Below are 23,350 nucleotides of genomic sequence, written 5' to 3'. Positions count from 1 at the left end.
TGAGTATTGCACACCTTGTGCTTTTGGGCACTCCAGTGATGTTGCAGCTCTGAAATATGGCCAAACTGGTGGCAAGTGGCATCTTGGTAGCTGCACGCTTGACTTTTCTCAGTTCATGGGCAGTTATTTGGCGCCTTGGTTTTTCCACACGCTTCTTGCGACCCTGTTGACTATTTTGAATGAAACGCTTGATTGTTCGATGATCACGCTTCAGAAGCTTTGCAATTTTGAGACTGCTGCATCCCTCTGCAAGATATCTCACTATTTTTGACTTTTCTGAGCCTGTCAAGTCCTTCTTTTGACCCATTTTGCCAAAGGAAAGGACGTTGCCTAATAATTATGCACCACCTGATATAGGGTGTTTATGTCATTAGACCACACCCCTTCTCATTACAGAGATGCACATCACCTAATATGCTTAATTGGTAGTAAGCTTTCGAGCCTATACAGCTTGGAGTAAGACAACATGCATGAAGAGGATGATGTGGACAAAATACTCATTTGCCTAATAATTCTGCACTCCCTGTAGTACTGATAACTACAACTACTAAAAATAAATAATGCTTTAGTTTAGTAAAGTTTACATTGTTCCTCACACCCAGAGGCACTGGCAGCATTAATGTAAAATTTTCGCTGTCCTGCATCCTGTATTAAGAAAGTTAATAATTATAAAACCCTTGACTTTTGGATATATGACAAACTTCAAACATCATTGTGTGTAGGTCAAATGTGTCCAGTGTTTGTTAGTTTCTTATGGTTTGGCGCCCTCTTGTGATCTCAGTCAGTATTCTGTGATCTTTGTTTATCTGACTACTTCAATACAAGTGCTCAGTTAGAGGTGCAGTTTTTACTCTAGTAGTCTTGGTCCATGAATGCCTGTAGGCTTCCATGCTGTGTTACAACATTGTAAGGCATGGACAGACCAACTCAGTTTTGCTGCTGACTTACAGAGTACACATATATAGTCAGGCCATTTTCTCATAGTTATACTAGAACTGGAGTCCCAAAAGCACACAGGCTAAGAACAGATTTACAGTTTTTATTAACAAAACTAAATGAGTCAGTTGATCAAATGTGTCCCTGTGTGCAAAGGTAGAGGATTAATCAGTGAAGTGGTGATTTGTCGGGAGAATTCATTTCAGGTTCAAGCTGAACAGGTGAGGGAATCTGAGGTAGAATTTTCCTTTCCAAGGTATGAATCAAGAGGAGACAGCAAGGAGGTAACAGCTGGAACACCGAGGGTTTTCTAAGACAGAGGACAAGAGAGGAACAAGTGCAGGAATCATTTCACTGGAGTGAAGACCTTGATTTGCTACTAGCTGTGGAAATAATCTGTATTTACAGCCACACTCACATTAGATAGCAAAGAGTGGAGGAGAGTAAAAGAAACAAGCACTCACACAATGGGAGTTGCCAATGCCATAAATCATCACCAAACCCGAAAATGATGTATTTAAAAACAGTAGCGGCTGCCATTGTTGGAAACTGGAGTTTGGCTGGGCCGCGCTATGAATTCTGGGATATGGTAGGCCACGAAGGACACACCCGACCCATCCTTCAAATTCGGGGAAAAGGAGGACGCATTTGTCGGCTGCATTCGGAGGAGTCTACGAATTTGGACAGCCTTCGTCACGTTACTGTGATGTAATCGATCTACAAATGCGGCCTCAGGAGGATGCAGCCCATGAATTTGGACACGACCTTAATATATTTGAATGATACGGTTAGCACTCAGTTAGCTTCTAGCATTTGTCGACAGCTCTGCCTCCTTTTCGACTGCCCGGGACATTTAAACAATAGATGTATACAAGCAAATTCATACCTTTATCCTCAATGGAGAGCTTCCCCCGACTGAAGAACTGCGCCGTAAAATATGAAGAATGGCACGTAATTACAAACTGAAGGGTAACTATGAAAATTAATGTTGATCCTTTATTTATTTTTTTTATTTATTTATTTTTTTACTTTTATTTTTTATTTTTTAAAACTCTCTCTCTCTCTCTCTTTCTCTCTCTATCTAGCTATATATATAAATAAAACAAAAAGATACAAGTCTGTCATATATACCCTATATATAGTTTTAAAAGTTAATTTCAATTGAAGGTAAATGTACCATACTGGTGCATTATCCCAAACTTTATTAATATCTTTCAGACATTTTATTTTACTTTAGTCAGCAACTCTTTCAGCTTTTTACATTTTCATCTTGTAACAGACAACAGACTCTTCTACACTGGCCCCAGTATGCAGTGCATGCGCTTGGTAGTCATGTCAGAGGAGGAGAAGAAGTCAGTTCTGATGGATTGCCACAATAACCCTGGTACCGGGAACCACAATGGTGTTAGAGGTACCTGAAACAGGGTTGTTGCTGGCTATTACTGGCCAACATTGAACCAGGACATCGGTGAATGGGTATGGCCTTATTTCAGTTAACAAAATAAAGAACCTTGTCTTTACTTGCACACTTACATTTCAGCATTAGTTTCTGTGTGTGTGTGTGTGTGTGTGTGTGTGTGTGTGTGCTCTTTGAGTGTTAGTTGTTTTAAGTGTGCTTGGTAGTCACAGAAATAGTTTTGCAACCTAATATCTGATTTACTCTTGAAGCGAGTGGTACAAAGTCTGTTGATATGCTGTTAACTTTTAGTGAATGCACAGATACACTTTGTTCAAACTTTACAGAATTTGTGAAATGTAAACAATGTTTATCCAAAATTCAAAATATTTCGTCATAGTTAAATCGAACTATATAACTTTAAATGGTGGGTTTTTTGATGTAGTGTAGGCGTTCAGGTACACTTTGAAACTCACATTTCTCAGCTTCAACTAAGTGCTTATTCCCCTATGTGTACTACATAGATGGAACTATGATGTTCTTTGAGATTGCATTGATAGGAAAATGAAACTGTTGTTCAGGTAAAAAAAACAAACAGTGGTTTTGACAGTTAATGTGAGTGATGTGAGTACATGATCAAACAAAGCTTGAAAAACCGTACGGGGTGGCTGTTATACCGGCAGGTATGACAAAGTAGTCAATGTGCCAAAAGGGTGTGTTAAAGGCTGATATCTGATTATCCCACACTGAGCGAACATTTTGACACCGTCCTGAGCAAAACTAATCAGTGATAACAGATTTAACAATAAACAGATAACAGTTTATTGAAGTAAAATACTTTTTACTTCAATATATTTTCAACAACTTTTTCTTTTATGCATCATTACCAGCTGTCATCCCAACCAGTTTACATATTATGTAAAAGGTGAATAGAATTGTTTGTGCGCATTTGAAATATTTAAATGTGTGGGGTTTTTTGTTGAGGGGGGGGGGGGGGGGGGGGGGGTTGACACTTTTTTCTCTTTGGTTGTTATCTCAACATTTTCATGTGAAAAAATGAAAGCATGAGGAAGCTAAGTGTCTCTCCACACAGACCACACTGCAGCCAGTGTTGGGCAAGTTACTTTGAAAAAGTAAATAATTATAGTTACTGGTTACTTCTTCAAAAACTTAACTAAGTTAGTAACTGAGTTACAAGATTCTAAAAGTAATTAATTACTTGAAAAGTAACTATTGCGTTACTTAAAAAAAAAAACATTTAACCCTCTGGGGTCCAGGATATAATTGGCCATTTTTAACTACTTTTGATGTTTCCTCTACATTTCACCTTTAAAAACTTTATTTGCCTTGTTTGGTATCATTCTTTTCAGCACAACGTCACGTGTCTGAATTTACAGTTATGTTTTCATTTTGACAGACTGTATTAACACAATTGATCTAAAATCAAACAAAAAAACATAAAATCTGAGTAGAAAAGGTTATATTTTTTACTGTAATAACCGCAAACATGTTTAATGAATCATATTTCATAACTTTAAATGCAAATATAAATTGTCATTTTTAAAGTCATATGCACAAGTTTTGCAAACAACAAAGTTATTTGCAGCCATTTACCTTTTACCCTTTTTTTAAAGTAACCATTTCAAACTATTTACCGAACCATCAGGTGTTCTGCATTCAATAAGATGCCTCACAAATTATTTGTGCCACTCCAAATATTTCTGTCCAGTATAAAGGAGAACATCACAGCCTGATACCTGCAGGTCTGACAGCAGCAGGTGTATCACTCCTGTTTCTACCTGGAGACAGCAGTCACCTCATTGTCCTGACACACAACACAAAACTATCCACAACAATACACACTAACTAAACAAGACAACACATTAACTACACACTCCAAACACACGAAACGTCACAAATCTCTCACATCTCAAAACTCGCTCTCTCTTTTTCTGCTGTCTCTCTCTCTCTCTCGCCGTCACTCCTAAAACCTGCCCTGTTTTTGTTTGTTTGTTTGTTTGTTTGTTTTTAGTCATAAGCAGAGAGTGCTTGCTAACGCTGTTCTTAGACAGTAAAAGTGAGGAAACTATTGAGGAAAAAACGCCGCGTATTTATTGTTTATCATGACTCTGGTTTTACGTGGCCTAGCAACACAATTTAAAAACTGGTATCCATCACCTTGTTGCTTTGTCTTTAAGTGGCCGTGTGATTGGCTTACCACGACTACTTTATTCTTCCTCAGTCAAACAGCAGCGCTCATGCCATTGTTTTGCCCCCTTAGCTCAAGGTGTTGTGCTAGACAGTGATCGTGATTACTGTCCGCGGGAGCATCTACTACTGTCCAGATTACTTACAGCTACTTCCATGCAACTGATATAAGATGCGGTAAGCTGAACACAGCTTCAACCATCTGTTTGTTGAAAAATAGTAACGGACCGCGTTTTGTTGTTAGTAACTGTAACGGCATTGTAACGATAGGAATAGTAATTAGATTACTCGTTACTGAAAAAAAGTAACGCCGTTAGTAACGCCGTTACTTGTAACGCCATTATTCCCATCACTGGTTATTTGTGGGATTTGCTTGTGATCATTTTTATTTTTACCTACCTTTACCCTTAGCATTACCTTCTTGGCTACTGTTAACTGAATGCTCAGACAATGCCATTGGTCAGTTGCAATGTTGGTCCTGGACACATATATGTAGCAATGACACCAACACAGTAATGTCAGATTGTACAAAAGTTATACAAGTATAGTGTTTCCCTGTACTTACTACACTACTCAGTATTGTGTAGTAAATTTAATTGTACTATTTTTTTCCAATAGGAAGATGGCGTGTATTGAACAGCTGCAATCACAAAAATATTTGATCTCGCAAGTTCACTGGATAACAAGGAAAATCTGGTAAATTAAAATGGACTAATTTCATAATATTTAAAAAATATGTATTGTAACATAAATATGACCTTCCTGTTTGATTTTTATATGCTACTGTTTACATTCTGTAACACACTCACTATGTTCTGTTCCTTTCCTTTCAGGAAATATGCAAGGAAACCCTTCAAACAGCGATAGAACAGGAAGAGAGACTGAAGGTGGGTCAGTCAGTCTCCAGTTTATTCTCAGAAAGTCTATAATATGAGTAGAAATACTATATGTGAAAAGTTTCATTTTTCTCCTTTAGGAAGAATCCAAGTACAAAATGACAACCCTCTCAAAACAATACAATGAAAAAATGAAGGAACTTATTCCTCAATTGGAAGAAGCAATGATATCATCATATAATTTTCCACCACTGCAGGAAATAGTTGACATTGCATTTCACATGTTCAAAAAAAACAGAGCTTACTTAGACAAGAAGCTGGATTTGCTGCAAGAATAGAGAACTCAAAAAATATAAATGACAGGAGTAAATGATGAGCTTCAGAAAATTGTAAGACAAACAATAAATTGAACTTGTGTTTCTGTTTTCATTTGTTGACCTATGTAACGTATATCATTTATTTGTGAAAGGACTTTGAAACTCCCATTTCTCAGCTTCAACTAAGTGCTTATTCCCCTATGTGTACTACATAGATGGAACTATGATGTTCTTTGAGATTGCATTGATAGGAAAGTGAAACTGTTGTTCAGGTAAAAAAAAAAAAACAAAGTGGTTTTGACAGTTAATGTGAGTGATGTGAGTACATGATCAAACAAAGCTTGAAAAACCGTACGGGGTGGCTGTTATACCGGCAGGTATGACAAAGTAGTCAATGTGCCATCAGAATTATTGTCTAAAGGCAAAGAAAGATGCCCAACGGATTTACTTTACCAAATTGACCATCCCAGCCTTGCCGTAATGGTCCATTTGATTCACCTTTTATTGTTTATTTTATTTTCACTTACTGAATACGGGACAGACTTGACTGGGGGAAAGAAGGGGAGAAAGAAAGAGGGAAAGAGAAACAGCTGAGAAGAGGGACGGGGGAGAAGGGCAAAAGACAAAAACCAACAGAATGGGCAGAAAAAAGAAAAAAAAAGAAGAAAAAAAATGCATCTATCGATCACCTGGATCACCTGTTGAGAAAGAAAAAAGAAAACAAGCAGAAGAGAACAAGAGTAATAGAATAAACAAAATCACAATGATATATGGGAATATGACAGTAAATACTAAATATTAAACATTATTGTGCAGCACATAAGATCGACAGCGCACAGTGTGCTTTGAGGTAGGAGCCAAAAAGGGTGTAGTTTGTGGGTGTGATCCCCCGTGTGTACACCTGTGAGCATGGACGCGCTTGTTTTTTGTTTTTTTAAAAGGTTCCTTCATGTAATGATCTGCTAGAGGGTGTGGGGGGGCCACTGCCCCGTCCTCCAGGGCATGAAGCAGGTATGGAGGAGATCAAAACTCCAGACATCCAGAGGCCCCCAGAACACAAGAGACCAAGGAAGACCAACAGAGGGGCAGCCGCGCCACTGTCCCAGAAAGAGCTGAGGAGAGTCCCAGATGAGGGCTCACTCAGCAGCCGCGGAGCAGAAGCCAGGGGGGGTTGCAGTGACGCACCCGTGAGCTCCGCCGGCAGCCAGCTGTGCCTGAGTGACCGAGCCCCAGGCCGAGAGGCCGGGGGCACCCCACCTCCGAAGTGGCCCGAGCGAGCCCCAGGCTCCAGGCCCCGATAAGCGGCCACCAAGGAGTGAGCCGGTGTGTACCTGGACGCCCATCCCCAGACACAAAGAACCACCAACGCACTGACACCTGAGGGAGTCCGCCACTGGCAGGGGAAGTGGTGGTGGGTGGAGATAGGCCTCCAAACCTTGGAGGGCCTAAGATGTCCCCAGAGAGGTGGCGCCTGACACCCAACCTGACATATAGACACAGACATACATGCACACACAGATACAAACATCCATTCCCACCCTCATGCTCTGATATGCACTTACTCCACACTCAACCAACGTGGAGACAGACATAAAGAGACGCTGTACACACGATCACACTCCCCAAGCGTACTCTACAAACCAGGTCTAGGTACCCTTGCCCCTGGAGGGGGGAACTGCACCCAGACCCAGGTGGTGTTACCCTTTTCCCTGCGGTGGGGAGAGGCAGACCGCCCCGACTCCGTAGCAGCAGGGAGGCCCCACACTCCAGACCCCAGTCGGATGGCCAACTCCTCCTCCTAGCCCCCCCGCTCCAGCAGGCTGCAGAGAATGGGGGTGAGAGAAGACTCCAAACCTCCCTCCACCCGCTCATTGTCGTGTTGATGCATGTGTGTTCTAAGGTGCATTTAAAACCCAGGAGGGCATGGAGCTACCTGCCAGAGAGCAGCAGGTAAGCGCAAGGTCCCTCCTGCTAGCCCTCAATGTCTACGTGTATTCAAAATTGAGAGGTGGGCAACGATGCCAGGGGTGAGGTGTACACCCTGATGGTCTTTTGGAATCCGTGTATCGTGCCCACCCCCAAGATCCCATATGTATGTGTAATGAGAGTGTGAGTAATGTGAATGTCTAAGTTGTGAGATAAAATTGAGGCAGAGGCAGCCAGAAGGGGACAGGGGGTGGGGGGGGGGGGGGGGTAGCCTCCTCTGCACCCTGGTGACACACCCCTACTCCAAGGCCCTGCATGTGTGGGTGGTTGTGGTGGAGCGGGAAGAGGGAGGCAGCTGGAGATGGGGAGGGAAGGAAGGGAGGGGCAAGTGACCCCTCCCTGGGGCCAGCTCCCCCGCTGACCCCAGTAGGCACCCCCATACTCCGCGACCCACCAGGGAAAGGGGGCCCAGGCCCATCCAGACCGGGGCCCAGTGCAGCAGCGCCTCCCGGCCCCACAGAGCCCAGGACAGTCCACCCACCCCACCATCCACTCATCTTCCAGACTACATAAGACAATAAACGCCCAGGCTGAGATCTTCCTCCACCTCTCCTGTATCTCCCCCTCCTGCAGAGAGAGTTCCTGAAGAGAGGAAAGCTCCTGCAAGATGTGACAACCTCCATCACCAGTTGAAGAGCCCCCCAGTTGGCTCAACGCACCGGCGGCACCCTGCGCCAGGGCTGGGCCCCCATGCACCCACCCGCCCACAACCCCGGCAACACACCAACCAGGACCCAAGCCCCCGAGGCCCGGCCAGGGCCCCAGCCCAGAGACGGAGCGCCCCCAGAACCTCACGCCCATCTCGGACCAACCCAGGGGCAGCCAGGCTACCAGGTCAGTAACCCACGTCCGTCAGCACAGACCCTCCCCTAGCCCCGCTGCACGCAGCCACGAGGAAACAGTCACCTGAGAGCCAACAGAGCCCCTAATTGGACATGACCGCTACCCCCGGGTTGAGCCCCCCAAGGAAGATGCCTCCGGGGAACCCCCCGACGCCCTAAGCCTGTCCCTACCCCCACACCAATCACAACAGTGGAGGCGGGACCAAACTATGACCCCCCACCCCCACTAGGTGATGGAGCTGATCAAAGGAGCCCAGAGCAATTGATCTGATGTGGTGGCAGAGGCTGTATCAAGACTAATGTAATCTAATAGATAATTTCTATATTGGTTAGAATTAAGATTATTTTTATTTTTCCAGTTCATGAGGACTGTTTTCTTGGCTATGCATAGGGCAGTGAAAACCATATGGGCGATATTCTTTTCTGAAGTGACATTATCTAAGTTGCCCAACAAACACACTAAGGGGGAAGTTGGAATGTTACATTTCAGACACTTCGATAAGTCTTCACATATCTCGCGCCAAAACTTCTGAACTGGTGGACAGAACCAAAGAGCGTGGATATAATTGTCCGGTGAATTGGTTTGGCAGTGTGAGCAGTTGTTGGAAGATGTAAAGCCCATCTTGAACATCCGATGACCTGTATAGTGCACTCTATGTAGTATTTTGTATTGAATTAATTGAAGACTGGGATTTCTGATTAGATGAAAGGTTTTTAAGCAAATCTGAGACCAGAAGTTTAGGTCTAAGTTAACTGATAAATCCGCTTCCCATTTTGCAATAGGAAGTGATATTGATTCATCTGTTTTAGAAAGCATTCTGTATATTTTGGATAGTAATTTAGGGGTTTTAAGAGTAAGAAATTGAACCACACTTGGTGGTGTTTGTAGTTCAACTTGACCCGGTTTAAATTTCTTTTTTACTATGGATTTAATGTTGATATTCTAAAAATCTTTTCTTGTTGATCCCATATTGTGTAACTAGTCCGTCAAATGAAATAAATTCTGTTCCTTCTAGTATATGTTCTAAATATTTGATTCCTTTACCACTCCAATCTGAAAAGTTTATCATATTATTGTTTTGTAATATGTCAGGGTTGTTCCAGATAGGTGTACGTTTGCATGGGATTAATGAAGACTCCGTCAATTTTAGAAACTCCCACCATGCTGTCAGTTATGTTTTCATTTTAACATACTGTTTTAACACAATTGATCTAAAATCAGACAAAAAACATAAAGTCAGAGTAGAAAAAGTTACATTTTTTTACTGTAACAACCACAAACATGTTTAATGAATCATATTTCATAACTTTAAATGCAAATATAAATTGTCATTTTTAAAATCCTATGCACGAGTTTTGCAAACAACAAAGTCATTTGCATCCGTTTACCTTTGACCTTGATTTTTTTAAAATAACCATTTCAAACTTATATAACAATCAGCTGCTCTGCATTCAGTAAGATGCCTCACAAATTATTTGTGCCACTCCAAAAAAATAATTTCTGTCCAGTATAAAGGAGAACATCACAGCCTGATACCTGCAGGTCTGACAGCAGCAGGTGTATCACTCCTGAGTCTACCTGGAGATAGCAGTCGCCTCATTGTTCTGACACACAAAACTATCCACAGCACTACACACTAACTACACAAGGCAACTCATTAACTACGCACTCTAAACACACTAAACGTCATAAGCAGAGAGTGCTTGCTAGCGCTGTCCTTAGACAATAAACGTGACGAAACTATTGAGGAAAAAACGCTGCGCATATATTGTTTATCATTACTCTGGTTTTACGTGGCCTTTATATGCTAAATTATGGGTTTTATTCTTGTTTGTTTGTTTTCAGCACCACCAGAGGGCTGTTTTTTATTTTCACAGTAATACATATGACCAACAGATTGTCAGTGATCGGCAGAGGCGTGAAGTAACAAAGTACAAGTGCATGTGACATTGTGTTTTTTCATGTTGTGAAACCTGCTGCAAAACAAACTGAGATAGACTAACTGTGTTATTTAAAGGTTGCATGAAAATGCTCTGCAGGTTATTACAGAATAAACAGGTTGGTTTGGTTTACTTAAAGCAAAAAACAATGTGTGACTGGTGCAATGGCTGTGGTTTCATGGTCAGCGTTAGCTTACATAAAGAGTAGTAGAATTTCAAGTTGATGATGATGGTGATGGTGGTATAGTGTCTAATTTTAGGACAATATAAACCGTGTGCTATCAGCATAGAAGATGAAAGGCAAAAAGCTGCAGGTTCACACTAAAGAACTAAAGACCTCCCTGTAACACACATCAGTGTTATATTGCTCAGCATGACACACACCCTCCGTTCAGTGGTACAAAGTCTTTCATTTACAACAACCTTTGGCCACAAACTCTGGGCTGCCTGCTTGGGTGTAACAGCCTAGAGGACACTGAGCTGGTTTCATGGTTCTTGAACCCTCCATCCGAATGGACGTTAACAATCTTCAGAACAAACTAGCCCATATCTATGGGCTGATTTCTACTAGTAACACCCATTATCCACTGTTGGGTTGGACAGAGGTAAAATAGCAGGAAAGTGAGTAAATGAATAGATAAAATAAAATGAAGAAATATGTCATTTTCCCTTAAGCTTTCGGAGTTCAAATATCTAAAAATGGATTCATGATTCCATCATATTAATCACATCTATGCTTGACCTGAAGGACATAATCAGAACTTATGAACCAAAGAAAGACTGTCATCATCTTTATTGTAGAGAGCAGGAGGTTATGACAGTTTCTACATGCATCAGATCTGATTCTTTTTCCCTTCAGGGCTTGGCAAAGGAAGCACCACAAAGCATCTTCGCATAATACATTTATTTAAATTGCATACAAATGTATAATGTTTAAATTAAAGAATCATTGTCGTAAAACCAAAGAAATTCTGTGTTTACTACAACATTTTGCCAAAGTAAATGAAAGATGGTGATCACCCCACCGAGTATTTTTACTGTTCTTGATTCATCTAGCAAAGTCTTCTTCTTGTCCATGCAAATTTTCCCATTCTTTACAAGGCGCAAATTGATTTCATTCATTTCCTGAATTGGCGGGGACTCTTCTAATAACATCTCCAGTTTCACTTGACGTGTGTAGTTCTCTAACAGTTCATCAATTTCTCTTGTTACCATTTGGAAAATCTTTGTACTTCTTGCCTGAATGAGAAAATAAACATTTTAGCACAAATTATATAACTGCTGTTTTCTACACTTACATGAGTTTGAATTTTCTTTGGTGTGTATCAGATTACTAAATGTATCCTGATGTTACTGGAGTTTTTTAGTTACTAGTTTTATGAATTAAAGACTTTCTCGGTCAACATGTGAATAACTTGGAGACTATCTGACCCACCTTCAGCCTTTCTTCAAAATTTACAGCTCTTTGTAGGGTTTCCTGGAATAGTTCCTGAAATTTTTCCCCAAAAAAACAGAGCACAGTGAGTTTGACAGTTGCTGAACATTTAAAACCACACCAAAGGAAGGGCATTCTTACACAGAAAGGGATCATTTATATGAAACTAATTAACAAAGGTTAAGGAAATATTAAATATACCAGTTGGCCCTTGTGGGTCAGTGAACTTGAGAGATCCAATAGTATTGTGATTGTTTCCTTTCTATATTTGTCTTCTGCCTATTGGGGAAAAAAGATAGCACATTAAAATTTACTATATTATTCTGCATTGTATACTCTGCATTTACTGTGCTTGCAAGACTTGCAGTATAGATAGTCCAGTGTAATATGCATTTATTAAGGTATATTTAAAGAGTTAATTCTTATCTTCTGCCCAAACACTCTACAAAGCCAACTTGGAGACGGAATGACCCACCTTCCATCTGTTTGTGTCTTTTATTCCTTGCTTGATCGCCTCAAGTATCTATACAAACCATTGCAAATAATGAAAAAATGACAGTTAATGAGCTTATGATGACTTAGACTGTATATGTACACAGAAGTGTGTAATTGTTGTATCAAAAAAGGGAATTCAGGAAGACTGAATTCACCCGTTGTTCCTCGGAAGCTTGGGAACTTGCGACTGAAGCAAGACACAGCAGAGAGAAGATGAGAAATAAGCCTTTGGTGGCTATAGTTGGTCCCCTGATTCTGGAAAAGACTGCTGCTGCCATTGCTCTTAGAAGTGGAACAAGCTATATATATATAGAGAGAGAGAGATTTTAGATATATTCACCAGCTTTTATTCTCCAGCTTTCCATTTTTTTAAGTGATCATGCTTTCCAGGTTGATATAAATTTAATCTGTAAATGAATTCAATATAAATCATATAACTGTGCATGATTACGATTACTACACTTACCTGCTGAGTGAAGAAGAGCTGTTGTACCGTACGGGTGAAGAATGAAAACATAATGCTACAAAGGCTTTATATACGGTGTCACTCCAGCTCACACTATATCTCACGCTTGTGAAAAGCGCTTTCACTATTGTTTTTGTCAAAGTTGTGTTTGTCTAGTCCTGTTGATAGAAGCCCAACGGTTACTGTTATGAAATAACATCATGTAAAAAGAGGTTTTTCTAGTTGAAGCCTTTCCCGTAACCTAGGTTGGAAATGCATAATAAGTATCATAAATAAGTATCATAAATTACTTAATTACTTTTTAGTAGTGTTTAATAAGTAATAGTAAAGTTACTGTTTATATTTTCTTATTTTATAGGGTTTATTTAACTAAAAAATTAAACTTTTTATGAGTTCATCTGGTTCAGTCAGGTTAATATTGTGAATTAAGTTATTTTAAAGTAACTACACGGAGGAGTTTTATGACCAACAACTGATAATTTTCCTCACTTTTACTTTTAAAGCAAACAGTTGCATGCACATTAAAGACCTTTATCAAATTACATCACCATTTGAAACCTTTCTATTTAGGAATATATTGGTTCGTGGATAGTATATTACAAATACACACTCATGTATAACTAATACACATAAAAACAATTGCCCAGTCATAGCAATAATATGTCCAAAAAGCAGATTTGACAAGTTTAGGATTTTTTTTAATTATATTACTATCTCTTCACCATGTTTCTGAAAGCAGTAGGCATAGTAAAAAAAAAAGAAAAGAAAAGTATACCACACAGAGCGATTACTATGATATAATTTATTTAAACTCTAAAAATAATTTAGGGCTAGCCATCATTACAATATTGAAGATCCATAATAACCAACAGAAGATACAAAATGAAAGAGAACACAGTAAGATAACAATATGTGAATATAAATTATTAAGAGCTATGAACGCCACACACACTTGTCAGGTACTTTTTCCAAGTTTGGTTATAATAATACCTGGAATACCAATATAGCATTTTGCATATTATACTATTCCAATGTGAACAGTATAGATAGCATATTTCTTAAACAACCAATCTTTTCATGTCTAATGATGAGATCCAACGATGAGTTTTATAAACTTGAGGGTAGAATGATGAAGAAAACTATTTTCAAGAGTGTAAGCAAATCCATGCCAGTACCCTCCATAATGTCTGGGACAAAGACATCACAAAAATCCAAAGTAAAGACAAAATAGCTTCAACTATTTGCAAAACATGGGAATCATATTTGTCTTTTACTCAAATATTAATGAATGCACCCTGTCAACATGTGATGCCAGTATTGCTGACAGCATCCCTGTGTTAAGAGAACAACATAAACTTACAAAACATAAAGTTTTCTATGTGTTCGATAATAGTTTTAGATCTTTAAGAACATTGAAATAATGAGGTTCAGGAAAGAAAACAATTCCCAGTTCAGGAACAGTAAAAACAAAACAAATAAATGCCTCATCCAGCTCTTTAATCAAAATAGTAATAACAATGATGCCAAACTCTAAATCATATCTATCATTTAATTTAAAGAAGTTAGAAACATTTATAGTTCATTCCATTGAGTTTTAGGATCTCCATCATTTTTTTCACTTTCTTTTTCACCCATTTTTAACAAGTCATCTTCCTTTCTTTTGAACAGGATCTTGGATTTCTCAAGGAAGTGAATCAAGTTATTTACTAAATCCACCAGTGGTGGAAAATGCTCTGAAAATGATGATGTCTTCATTAGTTCCTGGGTAAATTGAAGATACTGTAGTTTTTCATCAGCTTCTCTTGAGACTGCCTTGATTTTCTGTAATTTGCAAAAGTAGAATGCATCAGTTGCTTAAGAACTGCATATTAACAACTGTAAGTGAAGAAAAAACATCCAGACTTTGATAAGTTTATAGTGACTTATAGTGTTACATTCAAATATTCCTCAGTTGTCTGTGAATTTGACGCATAGACCAGGGACAGCAGCAATAAGATGATTACAGCTTTGGTGTTTCTGACACCAGTCAGTCCTCTGCTTTTGGAGACGCCTGCTGCTGCCGCCATCACTGGTGAAATAAAAACTTCTGGAGAGAAAATGACAGAAAATAAATGAAATGAATAAATGAAGAATTAAATGTATGCTTCCTGTTGTTATGTTATTATTATATATTGTATAAAACATATTAACTATAAACCATCTTATGGTATAGTTTTGGCTGATCTTACCTGGCTGGTGAAAGGAGAAAGAGCTGTTGCACTATACAGGTGTAGACTGAAAACACAATGGACTCACACGTTACAGATACTTTAAGTGCTCTTTCACTTTCATGTAATATGATCCACTTTATGGAAATTAAGGCCCATCAGTTCTGACTTTTAAACAGTCAAAGGATATTCCACATACGTCACCTTTAACAACAGCCACGACAGAAGCGTGGCAGAAAAAGGATAAGAATGTGGTTAAGCATGTAACTCAGCATCATTTCAAGAAAAAACTATCGACCGTTTGTGTACATGAACAGGAAAATCTAGATGGCTTTCCTGGGATTATTTTACAAACTGCCCTGAGACTGGGTTTGTTTAACACATGAGCTACTTATAAAGACAAAGAACTGTGTTTTTAGACATTAAAACAGAATATACAAATGAACGGAAAGCGAATAATCCAATGTTAGAGCCAGCATCACTTCATATGCTTCATATTCCAGTTCTCCAATGATTAAACTTTTTGGTTTTCGTTTAGTATTCATCTCATCATTCTCATATAATCAATAGTATATCTCAACACTAAAATCGACATTACATATATTGAGCAACATAAGCATGAAGCAATATACTTATAACCTGGTAACAGTGTTCATAATTTGATGCAAACACTAAAAACAAAAGTATAAGAAGTACAATTCAAACCCTTTCAGACCTTTATTTGCAGTGTGCTTTTTACATCCATTTGTATCATTGTTTCTCAAATATGTTATCCTTTGATAATGATTGTATGTATTATAGGGTTCCACATGGCCAATTTCACGAGTGAGCCACAGTCATCCTTCCTTGTGAATTTCACAGTTTGTAAAAATAGGCATTTATAACAAATCATCAGTATTACTAATTTTACTTGACAAACAAAATATACGTGTTTGGTGGTTGATGTTTCCAAATAAATCACAGATTCGGACTAGAATATTCCTGTGCTTTTAGTTCAGCAGCATTGAAGGGAACTTGACCAGATAGCTCATTGTATCCTCATCACATTATTGAGGTATAACCAGAAAACATAGCCTGGCCCTTTTATTTCAGAATGGCAAGGAAAGAAAGGATATATAAAATATAGTGTGTATAAACTAGTTAGCCAAAAACAGTGTAAGAGCTGATTGGTATTTTGCATTTTGTGGGTTACAGAATTTAGATTTTTGGCAGTGAGAAAACACTGGATACCAATCAGCCACAGTTCTTGTACTTTCTTTTGAATTTTAAAAATAAAAATTGCAAAAAAGAAGAAAAAAAAAGGCAATGATAACAGTTTTATTAAGTTTTTATTCACATTAAAGTGTTTCTTCATATAAATCATTAATAATTGTCAATTACTTCACATGCAAAATCCCCATGATCAGTGGCTTGTACTTGCATTACAACTTTTTTTTAATGAAAATAATGAAAAAGAGAAATTTGAAAAGTTATTTTTTCAGGTCAAACGTAAGTTTACAGTTAGATTTACTCAGCAATTTAAAATATCACTGGGACTCATAAGGGAAAAACATCAAACTGAAACTGCATGGTATAAAAGAGAAGTTTTACAAACACAATACAAAGAGTATTAGAGACATATGCAGACTAATGTGTTACAATTCATCTTTATGTTTCTCTACGTGTGTTAGCCGCTCCATCACAACATTTAGTTTCTCTTCATAGTCCTGGATTTCTCCAGCTGTCATCTCAAGGTGTTTGTCTATGTACTTCTTGGTGGCTTTCAGGAATGTTTTCACGTCATCAATTAAATCCAGCAGTGGTGAATAATGTTCACTTGTTGTATTTAGAAATTCATAGAAAATGTCCAGTAAGCGCATATAATCATCATAGAATAGTGGAATATAGAATATGTCTAATTTGAGATTATCCTGGAGGAGAAAATACAGTAAAACAAATGTGTAAAAATACTTTTATATTCTTTTTTCGGCTTTGGTTGTTTAATAAATTTATAAATATTTATATTAGCAGTGATAGATATTTCACATTACTCATTCACGCTAACAACATGGACAGAGACAGACTCACCTTCCTTGTCACTGCTGCTTGTTGTAATTTCTGAATGTTTTCTTTCAGTTCTTCCTGCAAATCCAGATAGAGAATGTCCTCAAGCAGCCATGTGAAACATGTGTGCCAAAGGCAAACTGGTAAAAGTAAAACTACAACTGGTGTGTGTGTATATATGTATATATATATATATATATATATATATATAGATCACAATCATTTTACCAGTTGGTCCTTCTTTATCAGTGAACTTGAAAGGTTGACCAGAACCAACAGGGTGAAAATGATGAATAAACCCCTGATGGTTGTGACACCAGTCACTCCTTTGCTTCTGGATAAATTCACAGTTGTCATCACTCTTCTGAAGAAAACAGAGCATGAAGTAAATTTAAACATTTAAGTAAGAAAATTGCAAGTTTTAATTTGAGTGAAAATTGTATAAAAATACCTACAATATCCTCTTATAGTACAGTGTTCTAGTTTGTTTTTTTTAACTTGCTACAGGAGAACTGATGAATGATAATATGAAGGGCTCACGCCACAAAATGCTTTATATTCTTCAGTGTCCCCTCCCCCATGACACAGCTTACCTGTGCATGACTTGGCTTGTCTGTGGGTGTGTCTGTGTGCCTCTGATTTCTAGAAATGGCAATATTCACTTTTGTTTTACAGTAAAACACAAACTTCATTTATGATAAAAAACAAAATAAGTTCAATTCAATTCAATTTTATTTATCTAGCACCAAATCACAAAAACTGTCGCCTCAAGGTGCTTTATATTGTAAGGTAGACCATATGACCTCCTATGAGCAAGCACTTTGGCGACAGTGATAAGGAAAAACTCCCTTTTAACAGGAAGAAACCTCTGGCAGAACCAGGCTCAGGGAGGGGCGGGGCCATCTGCTGCAACTGGTTCAGGAGAGAGAAGGAAGACAGGATAAAAGACCGGCTGTGGAAGAGAGACAGACATTAATAACAAGTATGATTTTATGCAGAGAGGTCTATTAACACATAGTGAGTGTTTGAGCTGTCACATTGTGACAAACAGAAAATTGTGACATTGTAATTGTTAGCCACATGATGTATATTTTGAATTTCACCGGATTGACAAAAGGTTGCGTTCTCAACCGATTGAAACTAGTTGACATTGAGTTTTAAAACAGCATTTTAACCAAATCTTTTTTTTGTTTAGTTTTTTAGTTTTTTTATCATTTGCCTATTTACACTACGTTTAGCACATGCCATGCCATTATTTACCTTGAATTCTTAATAGAACGGTTCACATTCCTTTAATCTGTTTTGTTTTATTTTTTTATAAGCACAGTGGGTTTTTCAATGTTTTCATTTTAACACTAACCATAGTCGTGCTTTCCTGTTTACTGTGAGTTTCTTGTCTTGTCTTGTCAACTATTTTGCCGATGACACCTAGTTATATCTCTTATATCTATATTCCTCCCTCGCACCTTTTTCTCTTACAGAATACCTACCTCAATTAAAATGCTGGTTCACCTCTAATTTTCTGAAGCTTAATTAGGATAAAACTGAAATCATCCTTAGTGGCACTAAATCCTACCTACTGAAGGCAAATCATTTCTCACTCACCATCCATAACTCCACAGTTTTCCCTTTACCTCAGGTTAAGAGCCTTGGAGTCATCCTAGACAGTTCACTATCCTATAAAATCTCAGATCAATAATCTCACCCGTTCTGCCTATTTCCCTCTACGCAACATTAACCGATTACATCCTTCTCTTTCTACCCCATCTACGTCCATTCATGTCCATAGTCTCGTTACCTCTTGTATTGACTATTGTACTTCTCTCTTGCATGGTCTCCCCCAAAAATCCCTCCATAAGCTTCAACTGGTTCAAAATTCTGCTGCCCGCATTATTACCAGAACCACCTCCCATTAGCACATCACCCCTGTTCTTCAGGAACTTCACTGGCTCCCTGTGAATTTCCCGATAGTGTACAAACTTCTTCTGCTCACCTTCAAGACCTTTCATAACCTCGCTCCTCCTTACCTTTCTGACCTGTTAAGCACTATCTCTTCTGCCCACTAACTTCGATCCTCTTCTTCTATCCAGCTTGCTGTGCCTTCTTTCCACCTCACCAACATGTGAAGCAGAGCTTTTAGCTGCTCTGCTCCCAGCTTTTGTTTTTTTATTTTTCTTTGTTGTCATTGTTCCATCATGTATTTTATTCTATTGTTAAGTGTCCTTGGGTTTATTGAAAGGAACTTTCCAATACAAGAAATTATTATTATCATTATTATTTTTGTTAGTATTTAAACATTGGATTTGCCCCGTCCTTATTTTGATGGCCATCTTTCATGATTTTGTTTGACTTTGATTGTCTTGAGTGTCTACATTTGTAACCATTTCCTCCATTGATCAGTGGTCTTTGATCAATGGTTGTTGATCAATGAGTATGACTGATTTTGAAAGCAATGTGCAAGTCAGGCGTTAATGATTATTAAATTAGTATAGTGCTGATAACTACAACTACTAAAAATAAATAATGCTTTAGTTTAGTAAAGTTTACATTGTTCCTCACACCCAGAGGCACTCACAGCATTAGTGTCAAATTTTCACTGTTCTGCATCTTGTATTAAGAAAGTTAAAGATAATAAAAATCTTGGCTTTTGGATATATGACAAACTTCAAACATCATCGTGTGTAAGTTGAATGTGTCTAATGTTTGTTAGTTTCTTATGGTTTGGCGCCCTCTTGTGATCTCAGTCAGTATTCTGTGATCTTTGTTTATCTGACTACTTCAATACAAGCACTCAGTTAGAGGTGCAGTTTTTACGCTAGTCTTGGTCCATGAATGCATGTAGGCTTGCATGCTGTGTTACAACCTTGTAAGGCATGTACAGACCAACTCAGTTTTGCTGTTGACTTACAGAGTACACATATATAGTCAGGCCATTTTACCAGAATTACACTAGAACTGGAGCCCCAAAAGCACACAGGCTAAGGCTAAGTACAGATTTACAGTTTTTATTAACAAAACTAAATGAGTCAGTTTATCAAATGTGTCCCTATGAGCAAAGGTAGAGGATTAATCAGTGAAGTGGTGAGTGGTTGGGAAAATTCCTTTCAGGTATCAAGTTGAACAGGTGAGGGAATCTGAGGTAGAATTTTCCTTTTCCAAGGTATGAATCAAGAGGAGACAGTGAGGAGGTAACAGCTGGAACACTGAGGGTTTTCTAGGACAGAGGACAAGAGAGGAACAGGTGTAGGAATCATTTAACTGGAGTGAAGACCTTGATTTGCTACTAGCTGTGGAAATAGTCTGTATGATTATCTGTACGCTCTGGCAATGTGTCAGTCTGACTGTAGAAACAGTCATAAAGTTTGTATCTGTCTTGTGTGAAACTTGTATGAAAAGCATACAACAGTGAAAACAGATATAAGATCCCTTGAAAAATTATATAAATGAAACTTGTTTGTTTTGGATACTTACAAAAACAATATATGAAAGTAATGAGAAAGTGGCCACTTTCATGAGTAAATCATAAAAAGCCTTATATGATTCACTATATGAAGTAGGCCACATCTTATGCAAGTCTTTTATAAGTTTTTACTATTTCTTTTCCATATGGGTAAATACACAGAGGGTAATGATCTGGTCAAAGGCAGGGATGTTGGGAACCTATCAGGAACAGAAACAGGACCTCAAATGCAGCCAAACCTGCTGTAATGAACCGCTGGTCTGTACCATAAATTATCATTACGGGGGAGCTTTGTGCACAGTAGCATTAATGACGGATGCACTCAGTAAACTGTATAGAGCAGTCTGTCATGCACAGGAATAAGCTGTATAAAGTCCATGTAAGTTGCAATAATATTTTAATCAATTTCAGTGTTAAGTTTGTTTCTAACATAAGGTATGTTACTGCATTTGTATCATGAGATACGTGAAAACTTTCTCGTTCTGTACTTATGTTACATGCATCCATGTGCTATTTTTTAACTTAGACATGTGTGTCGCGCAAGCTAGCAGCGCCCCATGAGAAACGGGACGAATGTTTACGTGTTCACGGGAGTTTGCACCCTTGGCAAGTGGACTGAGGTATGTGATGCAATGTGATCTGATGTTATATTTTATCCAGCTGAACTGTGAAACACATTGATGCCTTTTAAACAGCCTTTATTTAGTTTTATTTAAGCAGTGACTGTAAATCTCAGAATTACTTGTTTTGTTTTGTTTTAATATACCTGATCGAATTGAAGCGCATTTGTTGATATTGCTTATTGCTAAGGTTCAAGGGGACTGTACAGGCATCAATTTTTTCTTATTTTATAGTTTTCACGGTGCTCAACGATGTCCAGAGAATGAGCCGTGTTTGGTGAGGAAATAAATGGCTGCACCCGTTAGAGACTCTTCTATTGTTCTTGATGCCAAGGGCTGCTACACCTGTCATTCACAGCCACACTCACACCAGATGGCAACGAGTGGAGGAGAGCAAAAGGAACAAGCACTCACACAATGAGAGTTGCCAAGGCCATAAATCCTCACCTTTGTGAATCTTGTTTTCTTGTAAATAGTTTGTTTACAGGAAAATGAAACAAGCAATAAGTAAAGTTTCTCATGAAATGAAAGAATGCAACACACAGGATGTGTGATACCGATTATGCCACTTTTTACACTGACGGTGACACACACACACACACACACACACACACACACACAAACAGTTGCAAAATGGGAGGTGTAACCACAAGCATGTATAAAAGAACTTTGTGATGTGCCGTATTTTCATTTCTTCATTCATCAGCTTCTTTTGACATCACAGGTAAGTAAATCACTGTAACATGGTTTATACAGACTTCACATTTTTTTATATAGAAATTAAAATGTTTCAGATTGATTTGTAATTTGAGTTTTTCAGTTGTGATTCTTTGTGAATCCTTAAAGTTGCACTTTTTTGAATGATAACTCCACTGGATAATGAAGACAGTCAGCTGCAGTTTGTAAACCTTCCATTCAAATTTTAACGCTGTACAACTTTGACTTAGAGACAGAGTTGCTAAGAACAGCAATGGCATCAGTGACTGTTTGCAGCACCACCAAAGGCTTGTTCCTCATCTTCACCCTGCTGTCTCTGGTTTGCCTTTCAAGTGCACTGATAGACAAGGACCAGCTGGTAAATTGTTTTTTCTTATGCTTCAGTAATTTTGCGAGTCACCACAAACAAAGTTGCTGGTGTAATTTAAATTCTTTTAATAACTGTATATGCTGGATTTTCAGAAACAACTCAAAGAAAACTATCAGAACATAAAACAACAAATGGACAGACTGAAGGTCAGTGCATGTTCAGAGAACCGCTATGAGAAACTTGTGGATATATGTGACCAGTATAACGTTACAACATAGTAAACTGCATTCCTGTAATATGAAACTGTTTTTATCCCATCAGGCTAAGCGTGTGGAAAGAGTGAACTTTGGTTCTGAACTGTTGAGTGAATACTTGAGCCTTATGGACCCATTGATCGCACTGATGAAGAAATCTGCAAAAGTTTTACCTGATGGTTTTCCTCAAGTTGATACATTTATGGAGAACATTAAGAATTTCGTCAAGGAAAGTAAGGCTAACATTGACAGGGAGAATGAGGAGTTGGGTGAGGAAATAGAGGAAAGTGAAAAGAAACTGGGACAACTGAAAAGAATTATTGAAGTGCTCGAGGAAAAGCAAGCTGAATTGTAAATTTCATGTCAGTCATTTCATTTTTCTCTAATAATGCATCTTTTATATCTGTGGTTAGTTTCTATTTCATATAGTACAGCTTCTCTTAACTTCAGTTTAACTTTTTTTAGAGCTGTCATTCTTCTTTACTATCTGATATAAAAAAAAAAAAACATTTCACTATCAGCTACCATTGTGCGCAGACTCATATGTGCTGATGACAACTTTTAAGAATACATTTCCAGTTGGTACTTGTTTTTCTGCCATAACTTAGATATAAAAGTGGAAACAATGTTTATGTAAACTGCAAACTGCCACACAATAAAGACATTTACCTACTACTGTTATTGTTTCTATTCTTCAGCAATAAGATGACAGATTAATAACCTGCTCACATTCTTGTGAAATGCAAGTATGCCCTCACCAGAAAGAAGTAGTTGTAGTAGTTGTAGTTGTTGTAGTTGTAGTTGTAGTTGTTGTTGTAGTTGTTGTTGTTGATGATTTATTCATTTATTTTTTATGGTAATTTGCAGCATTCGTATTTTTG

The 23,350-nt window shown here is 38.3% G+C and overlaps 1 protein-coding gene and 3 long non-coding RNA genes across 4 annotated transcripts; 1 reads left to right on the top strand and 3 right to left on the bottom strand.

Moving 5' to 3' along the window:
• Positions 1 to 11,284: 11,284 nt before the first annotated feature.
• On the bottom strand, positions 11,285 to 12,674 carry LOC146580495 (uncharacterized). Its single transcript, XR_014891695.1, has 5 exons — positions 12,548 to 12,674; positions 12,373 to 12,420; positions 12,099 to 12,176; positions 11,898 to 11,951; positions 11,285 to 11,701 (listed from the first exon to the last, which is right to left on the bottom strand). It is a non-coding gene; the product is annotated as an uncharacterized LOC146580495 (long non-coding RNA).
• Positions 12,675 to 13,580: 906 nt separating this feature from the next.
• Positions 13,581 to 15,133, bottom strand: LOC146580494 (uncharacterized). Its single transcript, XR_014891694.1, has 3 exons — positions 15,087 to 15,133; positions 14,793 to 14,944; positions 13,581 to 14,679 (listed from the first exon to the last, which is right to left on the bottom strand). It is a non-coding gene; the product is annotated as an uncharacterized LOC146580494 (long non-coding RNA).
• A 1,333-nt stretch (positions 15,134 to 16,466) lies between these two features.
• LOC146580493 (uncharacterized) lies at positions 16,467 to 17,428 on the bottom strand. The gene is made up of 3 exons (XR_014891693.1): positions 17,337 to 17,428; positions 17,133 to 17,186; positions 16,467 to 16,975 (listed from the first exon to the last, which is right to left on the bottom strand). It is a non-coding gene; the product is annotated as an uncharacterized LOC146580493 (long non-coding RNA).
• Positions 17,429 to 21,809: 4,381 nt separating this feature from the next.
• Positions 21,810 to 23,144, top strand: LOC146580492 (uncharacterized). Its single transcript, XM_085269603.1, has 4 exons — positions 21,810 to 21,912; positions 22,136 to 22,263; positions 22,368 to 22,421; positions 22,537 to 23,144. The coding sequence occupies exons 2-4, from the start codon at positions 22,159 to 22,161 to the stop codon at positions 22,822 to 22,824; spliced, it is 447 nt and encodes a 148-aa protein (XP_085125729.1). The 5' UTR covers positions 21,810 to 21,912; positions 22,136 to 22,158; the 3' UTR covers positions 22,825 to 23,144.
• The last annotated feature ends 206 nt before the right edge of the window (positions 23,145 to 23,350 follow it).

The sequence above is a fragment of the Mchenga conophoros genome, linkage group LG3, assembly GCF_057382185.1.
Source record: "Mchenga conophoros isolate Kocher_MC1m ecotype Shallow Benthic linkage group LG3, M_conophoros_male_GT1.1, whole genome shotgun sequence".
In the NCBI taxonomy this organism is placed as follows: Eukaryota; Metazoa; Chordata; class Actinopteri; order Cichliformes; family Cichlidae; genus Mchenga; species Mchenga conophoros.
The sequence above is the reverse complement of the archived record's forward strand: the minus strand, read 5'-3'. Positions and strand labels throughout refer to the sequence as shown.

Excerpts from the sequence above, each read along its gene's own strand:
- LOC146580492 (XM_085269603.1), top strand. The coding sequence starts at position 22,159 with ATGGCATCAGTGACTGTTTGCAGCACCACCAAAGGCTTGTTCCTCATC. Across the intron at positions 22,264-22,367 it reads TGATAGACAAGGACCAGCTG|AAACAACTCAAAGAAAACTA; the intron begins GTAAATTGTTTT and ends CTGGATTTTCAG. Across the intron at positions 22,422-22,536 it reads AACAAATGGACAGACTGAAG|GCTAAGCGTGTGGAAAGAGT; the intron begins GTCAGTGCATGT and ends TTATCCCATCAG.